Source organism: Choloepus didactylus, chromosome 18, assembly GCF_015220235.1.
Source record: "Choloepus didactylus isolate mChoDid1 chromosome 18, mChoDid1.pri, whole genome shotgun sequence".
NCBI lineage: Eukaryota > Metazoa > Chordata > Mammalia > Pilosa > Megalonychidae > Choloepus > Choloepus didactylus.
Genome location: NC_051324.1, coordinates 50032819 through 50042387, shown reverse-complemented (window position 1 = coordinate 50042387; position 9569 = coordinate 50032819). Strand labels below are relative to the sequence as shown.

The 9569-nt window shown below is 33.3% G+C and overlaps 1 protein-coding gene across 3 annotated transcripts; it reads left to right on the top strand.

The window, feature by feature from the left end:
• The first annotated feature begins 647 nt into the window (after positions 1-647).
• On the top strand, positions 648-9277 carry KRT222 (keratin 222). 3 transcript variants are annotated; one of them, XM_037808123.1, is made up of 6 exons: positions 648-752; positions 3915-4043; positions 4706-4926; positions 6451-6527; positions 6703-6838; positions 7215-9277. In XM_037808123.1, the coding sequence occupies exons 2-6, from the start codon at positions 3939-3941 to the stop codon at positions 7441-7443; spliced, it is 768 nt and encodes a 255-aa protein (XP_037664051.1). In that variant the 5' UTR covers positions 648-752; positions 3915-3938; the 3' UTR covers positions 7444-9277. The 3 variants fall into 3 exon arrangements, with proteins under 3 accessions (XP_037664051.1, XP_037664049.1, XP_037664050.1); XM_037808121.1 differs by lacking the exon at positions 648-752 and adding an exon at positions 763-886; XM_037808122.1 differs by lacking the exon at positions 648-752 and adding an exon at positions 766-968.
• Positions 9278-9569: the final 292 nt, after the last annotated feature.

The following is a 9569-nucleotide window of genomic DNA, read 5'->3' as shown; positions in this document are numbered from 1 at the left end:
ATGAATACACCCTGCACAGGGACCATATGGTACCACTTCCTCAACCTTGTTAAAATGTTCGAAATGTTAACTCACAGCTCTCAGGCTCTATTACCATGCATCTCTACTACAGCCTCATCTGTAATACACCTTTAGGAATTCACCTCAATTCATCAAACCCTATCAGGCCAGCAGTCTGCCATGGGTAACAACAGTATGCAACTGAGAGAAATACAGTCTATTGATCCTATGGCTAAGGATGATTGTCAACTTAATCTGATGGTACTTTTTCCAATAACTGTCAAGAGTATTTAAGATTTACAACATATTCTAATGACTTACCACAGTGTTTGTTTAAATAATTCAAATGCTGAGGGAAAACAATAAAAGATAATTTTAGCTGTCATGTTCTGGGACCAGATTTATTTCCATACAGTATCTTGGGAAAAACAACTTGTAATTTTCTTTATGTTATGCCCATTTCCTTTCCACATGATAAATTAACTTTTTTTTTTCCTAAAGTGCTCAATTTTACAAACAAAAAGTTCAGAAATACTGAAGTTGTGTTCATTTTTCTGTTATGGGGAGTCTGACACTCCTACTATACGAACAATAGGAGTGGGGGTTTACCATCTATTTGCATAATTGACTAGAAACACAGGCGTTTCCATGGCCTCTGAAAAAGGAGCTCTGCATCTTTAAGGGTCCACAGCACTCGCTGTCTGCTTTCGACGCAGGCAGAGCAGCCTCTGCCGCAGCGACTCATCCTATCGGTAAGGTTCAGATAGCCAAGGTGGAGGATGGGAAAAGAATGGAACTGTCCCAGCTACTCAATGAGATCAGGGCAAACTATGAAAAGCTCCTCACCAGAAATCAGATAGAGACCGTGCTCTCAGCAAGGATCCAGGTAATGATTTCATACAGACAGGCACCTTCCCGGATAAAGAGACAGTCCATGTCTACCCAATTCCTGTCCCAGCCTCTCTGAGGTACAGTATTTCCTTTTCAAAGCAGCATATACTGGGGAAGGAATTTAGGTTTTACTGCAATGTGACTGGAACTATAGGGGGTGGGGAGTTGCTAAGATTATACTGTTAAATTATTATTTAATGAATGTTGGTTGCTGCATTTGATTTTTATATAAATTATGAGGATATTATCATTAACAAAACATGGAGTGTCTACATACATAAAATTCACTCTAACCTCTTTTAGACATTCTTCAAGGAAGGAAGCATTTCAAAGACCCTTCAAAGATATGCAGTTATTTATAGAGGTAATTTAAATAGCATCTTTAAAATGACAAGTTTTATAGTGAGATTAACTTGCACACTTCCTAGACAAAAAACAACAAGGAAAATATGCCTAAAAGGTCTCTATCATCTTTTAAAGAGTTCAGTTTTATACCAGATTATTAAAAATAGAAATCATTTCAGTATGTGAACATGGCATTCAGAAACAATGATCTAAATTATGACATCCAAAATTCCCCAAATTGATGATGATGATTCTTCTTAGATTTTTTCTTTTTGTACTATGAGATAATGGTTATTTCCAGCAGAAAGGATGCAATATTCAAGTATTAAAAAAAGAGAGAGCAAACTTAAATAAGGGCTTATTCCTAATTTCACAGACTTAGTTTTAAAAGAACCATCACCATTAGCAATTAATTCAGGTCTCAAGTCTTTAAACAGATCTACAAATAAATATTTTAGAAATGAAAACTTATGAATTTAATATTTTTTACTTGACCTATCAAATCTGAGTTTAAATTCTACTCTAAGTACCCAAATACCACAAAGAGTTTACTTAAGAAAACTGTCAAATGGGAAAAAATATTGCTAGGAAATCATTGGTCTTTATTTCATTAGCAACTCCCTTTAAATAACATTATAAATTTCACCTCTGGGTAACATCTCCAGTCTTCATAAAGAATGACCAGTATTCTGTTTAAGCAGTCACTAGGAAATTTGTATTAAGTGTTAGAACAGTTTATTCGTCTTTTACAAAAAGAAGGAAAAAATTAATAGATGACAATTTCAGAATGTGATAAACCAAATAAACATTTTATTTTAACAATAGTAGAAACACAAGTTTTTATTTTACAAGTCACAATGTTGAAATGAGAAAATATAAATGAAAAAGCAAAACCATAGTAAGTTTTTTAGTTGTTTTTAACAAAAAACTAGAGGATAGTTTTTTCAAAGAATTCAGAAAGTCAGCTAGAATAAATTCAAGAAATGCTGATCAATTATTACACAATAAAGAAATATGTTATTTCACTCACCTACTGCTATGTGACAAACCACCCCAAAACTTAGTGAATTAAAACCATTATATTCTCTCTCATGATTCTATGGGTTGACTGGGCTCAGCAGGGTGAGTCTTCTGCTGAATGTGATGTTGGCTGGGAATGCAATCATCTTGGGGCACAACTGGTCTGGAATGTTCAGATGCTCACTCATGAGTCTGGGACCTTCACAGAGGGTTGCTGGAAGGTTGGCTCAGCTGGAACAACTGGGCCTCTTTATCTCTTTCTTACCATGTAATCTCAGAGTCTCTCTCTATGTGGCCTGTCTACATGCTCTCTCCAACAGAGAATCCAGACTTCTCATATCTTGGCTCAGAAGTCCCAAAAGCACACACATGGAAGCTGTCAGGGCATCTTAAGGTTTAGGCCTAGAACAGGCACAACATCACTTCCATGACATTCTACTGGGTAAAGCAAGCACAGGTCAGCCCAGATTCACCACGGAAGTGAACTACACGAGGACATGAATACCAGGGAGAATGGTTCATTGGAACCTAGCTACCACACAAGCTCAGCTGCCAGTTCGATACACAAAATCCAAAAAGACCAGTAAATATCAGTATTTTTATGCTCTCCTACTTCCCAAATTCGTTAAATTCTCTTTAGCATTTGCTCTGGTATGTATTGCTGCATGACTTGGCCACATTAAACTAAGAACAAGTAACACAACAAACCAAAAGAAACATAAGGATTTTGTTCTCTAACACCTTGCTCTACAGACTTTTTACTCCAGTGTCCTTCAAAATAAATAAATAAACAAACATCCATGTTCTATCAAACTATTTCATTTTAAAATGCATTTTGATAAAAATCATTAAAAAGTTGTAATTTTTGCTTCAAAATACTACAACCAATTCTATACATTGCTCCTACTTTTGTTGGGTGCAAATGTGGAGAAGTCTGTCAAAAGATATTTCTGTTTAATTCCAGCATCAGCAAAGAGTGTTTAAAATAGAATATAAAATATTCTATGAGGACAATTTTTAAAGATGTCATTTTTATTACTACCCCAGATACCTAAAAATAAACATGACTTCTAAAAAAAAGACCATTTTTGAAAAAGGTAAATCAACAGAAGTCTATTTTAGAACCTCTACTGTCTAGCATAATGTAACTCTCTAAATCATTCCCATCATCCTTCCCAGCAGTATTTACTCTCTGTCCATATACCTGATCCCAAAATTGGTCAAATTTGAATGAATATCTGTTTCCATAAAGCCTAAAAGAAAGTATGGGGGGAAATAGCAGTTAGTTTTCAATACTTCTTCCTTAATGATGCCATAAATAATGAAAAGTTAAAAGAATCAGAGATCACAAATTTAGGCCCTGCAAACTGTTTCTTTTCATTAAAATAGATCCATTTCCCACATTTCATAGGCTTTTATAGCTGGAAGGGTTTTTTGAGGTCATTTTACATCTGAAAAAAACAAGGCTGAGAGTGCAATTGACTTGCTCACAGATTTAATTAATTTGTAACTATGCACCAGAACACACATTTGCAATCCAACAATTTAAAGAAAAATGATTTGATTCCTAAACTATTTTTCAATAATTGCTTTTAAACATCTCATTTTTAAGGATGCTTGTCTTTTTGTTGTTGTTGTTGTTGTTGGCTTTCCTATAGCTAGAAGAAGATATAAGCAAAAAAATGGACAAAGATGAAGAGGCTTTAAAAGCGGCTCAAGCAGAACTCAAGGAAGCCCGACGCCAGTGGCACCACCTGCAAATGGAAATTGAATCTCTCCATGCTGTGGTGAGAATAATCTCAAAAGTAACTGGCCCATTAAGTCCCCAGATGTTATTTGATTAAGAGAAGGAAATTAATAATATCCTTTACAGTAAGAAACTGAAAATCAAGGCCATTGAATTCTATTTCTGGTCCCAATTCCACTATGTCCTTTCCCCCATCATAATAGTGGCTGCTATCAACCACTCAAGGTTTGGCTCACATCTGTGAAAATGATAATACTTGCTTATCACCCTGAGGGTCTCTGTTGAAATGGGGGAAACAAGAGCCTTTGTCCAAGATCTCAACAGTGGGGAGGGAGTCTTTTAACCATGACATTGGAAACTGCTAAAAGAATATTTAAGCACTTTCCTCAAATGCCTTTTATAAAGCAGTGTACTCTGGCTTTGATATTTAATATCCAACATTTTCAATATTTGAGAAATCAGATAAATCAGAGTGGTACTAGTGCAGAGGACTTTTTTTTTTTTTTTTTGGCCATAGGAATTACCACAAGATTCCTTTGAAATAGTAAGCTCTCTAGCTTTGTATGTAAAATATATTTTTTTTTACTTTGAGTCACATGGAAAGAAGAAAATACAATAGAAGGGAGATAATGCAAATTAGAATTCAGAAACACCTTTTATTTCACTGGCTCACTAATTGGGGGGGGGTTATATATAAAACAGGAAAGGGGCCTTGAAAACTCCCTACATGCCAGTGAGCAGCATTACCAGATGCAGCTCCAGGACCTAGAAGCCGTGATTGAAGGACTAGAAAAAGAGCTACAGGAAGTAAGGCGCGGCATCGAAAAGCAGCTTCAAGAGCATGAGATGCTTCTCAACACGAAGATGAGGCTAGAACAAGAAATAGCAACTTATCGCCGCCTCCTAGAAAAGGAAGAAATCAGGTACCTGATTCCATATAGCTAATAACAAGTGGCCAGAAATACAAAGCCATTTAAGTCATTGTTGATGCAGCCAGAGAAATTAAATCTTAAAAAAATCATCATCACCATGGAGACTCACTGAGTTCTTACAGTAAAACAGGATTAGTAGACACAGCAAAGAATATGTGGAAGAGCTGTTTCCAAGGTAAGGAATGAAATAGCCAAAGTCAGGGGTATTAGCCACAACAAAGAGCAAGCACATTAAGCCTAGAACAAAATGAAAGCAATTATCAATCACTACAAAAATGACCTCTCTCAACTATCCCACTTTCCTTGCCAATCATCTCCTTTGGGGATTACTCCGTGCCTTCTGTGGCCCACCCACAAAGAAAGCTTGGAAAATTCACATATTATCGCGTGTTCCCCTCCTCAGACTCACCCCACCCACACATCAAATGCCAAAGTAATAGTAACAACAGTAAATTTGATTATATTACAATGGAAAGCAATTATTTTTCTGAGTACATGATTTAAAAGATTTCCAGATGTCCTGAATAAGAATAGGTATCAAGAGGTTTTTTTCTAATTCAAGCAATTTCAGAATCTTCAATTACATAGAAAGTCATACAGCTTTGAGCACAGCAAAACCTCCAACTCTTATTGCTCCCATAAAAAGAAACCATTATTCTTGCTTGCTTCAGAATTCTAAATCCCCTACAAAACTAGATGAAACAACTTTAGCCGATAATAGAATCCTTGAAAAGCATAAATTTAATTTAAAATATATCACTTACTGAGTAACTTTGGGCAAATTATTTAACCTCTCTGTGCCTCAGTTTTATTATCTGTAAAACGGAAATAATATTACCTACCTCATAGGGAAGCTGTGACCATTAAGTGAATTAATGTTTGTAAGGTGCTTAAAACAGTACCTGGCACGTGGTAAACATTACATAAGTATTTGTTAAATAAAATAAATAGTTGTGACCTTTAACTCCTCAACATTCAAGATATTGACAAATTAGTCCTTTGATAATCCTATAAAACAAATCTTAAAAATGTTATTATATTTAAGATAAACAAGAAGGTATCAAGAAAAATGTAACAAACATGAATGTACCCATTTCCTCCAGCTTAAGTAAAGCATTTCTATGTAATTGTAGTCTACTTTCACTTAATTGAACCTAAACTCCCCCATCCCATTCTCCTCCCTCTTCCTAATCTGGCTCCTGAATTTAATGTTTACACATTCCTTTAATCCAATATGTAAGTATCCCTAAGCAAAATATGGAATTGTTTGGCATATTATTTTAACATTAATAAAATTAGCTGTAACTTACCTTTTATTTTTTTACATAATCTTATGCTTGATTCATCCACAAGGATACAGTATAGCCTTAGTACATTTATTTTCACTGCTAAACAGTATCTCCATTGTATGAATACAATACAATTTATCCATTCTCCTGCTGGTGGACACTTAGGTTGTTTCAATTATTCGTTATTATAGTGTTGCTCCTACAATATAATTATTTCTGTTTTTAGATATTATGGTTCTATCCAAGGTGGGAAAAAAGACCAAAAACCTACCACAAGTAGAGTTGGTTTTGTTCTACCTTCAGGTGAGTCTCTGATGTAAGTAAACTAACTTGAAAAATGAAGTGCCAAAGATTATAAAATTAAATACTCTAAAGTAGCAAAAATAAGCAATATTTGAATAAAAGTTTGATATAGAAATTGACTGTAAACAATACTTGAACACTGTAATTTAACCTTTCACAAATAACATTTTCACAGCCATCATAAATGAAATATCTTTTAAAACAAAAGTTCCACAAAAGTGTGAGAATGAGAAAGTGGAAACAGTGACCACACAGGCAATATCAAATGGGAATATCGTGAAAGAGAGCACTGAAGCTCATGGCACTATACAGTGAGTAAAATAATTTTGACTAAGAAATAATAAACATATGCAAAGAAATTAATTTCAATTGAGTTATCCCAGTAATTAATCTTGTCTGAATGTTTTCCAAACATAAAGTTTAATATGTTGTAAATTTTAATCTAACGTGACAATCTATTTTTCATATAAACAAAAACTCAGATGTAAGAGTGCTCCACCCTTAACTCACCATTTTTCCTAAAAACATAACCAAAACATGAGAATTCCACAGAAATTCATGATATAAAGAATATAATATATAAATTCCACAATTTTAATTTATTGTTCATAGATATGTAATACATATTATATATATTTAAATATACCCATACTTCTTCATATAGAAAGGTTTATTTTATCATTTCAGGACAGAGAAAGTGGATGAAGTTATTAAAGAATGGGAAGGTTCCTTCTTTAAAGATAACCCTCGATTAAGAAAAAAATCTGTTTCCCTTCGATTTGATCTTCACTTAGCAGCGACTGATGAAGGGTGTTTACAGACTAAGCAGGACAATCTACCAGATATAGAAGTCAGGCTCGTCATGAGAAGATCGTGCAGTATCCCCTCCATCAAGCCTCCGTCACCAGCTAATTAATCCAAAGACAGTATATGATATGATTTGAAAATGACATTAGGATGGACCTAGGTGGGCTATACTGACCCTCTTCCATCCCAGAATGAAAGGTACTAAGTACATATGGAAAAGGCTATGATCAATGTATGATTCTCTTCAGAACAACATCAACAACAGAATCAACAACAGAAAGTAAAAACAGTAAGGGACAAAATTTCTCTGAGTCCTTATGGATGTATTTTATGGAGAGGAGGAGACTTAAAAATAAAATTAGGAATTCAGTGTGGTTTCTACTTTATTAATTCTCCAAATATTCTTTTCCTTTTTCCCTTGAAATGTTATCAGAGACTGTAAGCAGTAAACTGGTTTAGTTCAATCTTTGTAATTTTACTCAACGGCTAAATACTCTAAGGAAAAAGGAACAATTTGTTTGAATATGAGTTTATTATAAGTCACACTAAGTTATTCATCATTATTCCATGATTAAAGCTAAAAAGTTTTTTCTACTAAAAAAAAAAAGGCAATTATAAAAAAAACTCTTTAAGGGGACTATTTAGTTAACCAGGATTTTTCCTTTTGAGACAATCATTAGAAAACAACTCCCCCAAAAGAGCAATTCTAAGTAAACTGCGGAACACACCCCAAGGATTAAATATATTGTTAATCTACATCTGAAAGTTATTTGTAATCTCTATGTCTGATTCCAGAAAAGTTACTTTATTCAAAGAACTTTTAAGATCGTGTCCCCTCCTCCAAAAAATTAGGAAGCCAGCTACACAAACAAAACATGAAAGAAAAAATTGAAGAGGTAGTCACTACAATTGCTAAAACAGAAAAGTTATACAATTTTTTCATCTGTAAAATTTATGTGATTGTTTGCTACAAGCCTTAGATAAGATACTACATGAAGTATAAATATTTCTTGCAATCATTTACATGAACTAACATGAACTAAGAAAAACAGTATTATCTACACTAAGAATATTTGAAAGATTTGTTTTTAAATTGTTCAAACTATAATATATATGGATAGAAAATATATTTGTGAATAAGTGAAGTATTGTTGCAAAGTTTTTAAAGCAACCTAATTTGTTTAATATAGGTATTTTTATTTTAAGAACTTAAATTAAAAACACCTGTTTAAAACATTAGAAATTTATAAGATATTAATTTTTTTCTAGCAGAAAAAATAGTCAAATACAACTCGCCATACTTTTTTCCAGCTAAAGTATCATCTAAGGGCTAAAGCTACATCAGCATTCTAGCACAGCCTTTACAATACGTCTCTCTCTCTCTCTTCTCTTTATTTCAACGAGGAAAAAAAATGTACATTTTAACCAGAAGAAAATTATGTTACATAATCCATAACATACTATAGAGATACAAAATTTTTCATTTCCTTTCAATTACTCCAGATTCCTTTAAGTCTGACTTATTTTCTTTAGTGAAAAGGGATGATTTTGTTTTGTCAAAGATATAACACCATCTTAAGTGCTTATTCTTGCATAAGCATCTGACCTAAAATACATTCTATACATACAAGTGCTTTCATTCAATATTAGTTAAGTGCTACTAACTTCATTAAAACTTTAAAATATGCAATCATAAAAGCTATTGTACTACAGTTACTATACTAAGTAACAATAATCATCATAAAGCAGTATGTCTAGTAATCTACATGCAGTGTTAAAAATTTAGTACTGGGCATCACAAAGGTAACTGCTTATTATAGTAATTCCTCTATGCAGCTATTGTGTCTATAACGTACATTTTTAAATACTTGAGTTTATAACAATGTTTTACTTGCTTTGGGGCATTTTAAATTGGGATATGAATTTGCCAAAGTAAATGATACTACTACAATAAAAAAAAATTAAACATGAACTCTAAAGCTTCATTGTATTTGAACTTCACACACACTTCTTTTAATTCAAATGTATCTGCATGGCTAAGCAAAGCAAAGAATTAATTGCTTTAATAGGTTAGCTCACTTGAGGAAAAAAAACTGCAATCACAGTAGACAGATAATGGTTTTTACACCTTTTTACAAAAAAAATTAAGGATGGTACATTGGTATTTTATTCTAATTAAAAAATCAAAGTAATCACATAATCCTAGAGAAAATAAAATAACAGTAGTACCATTAG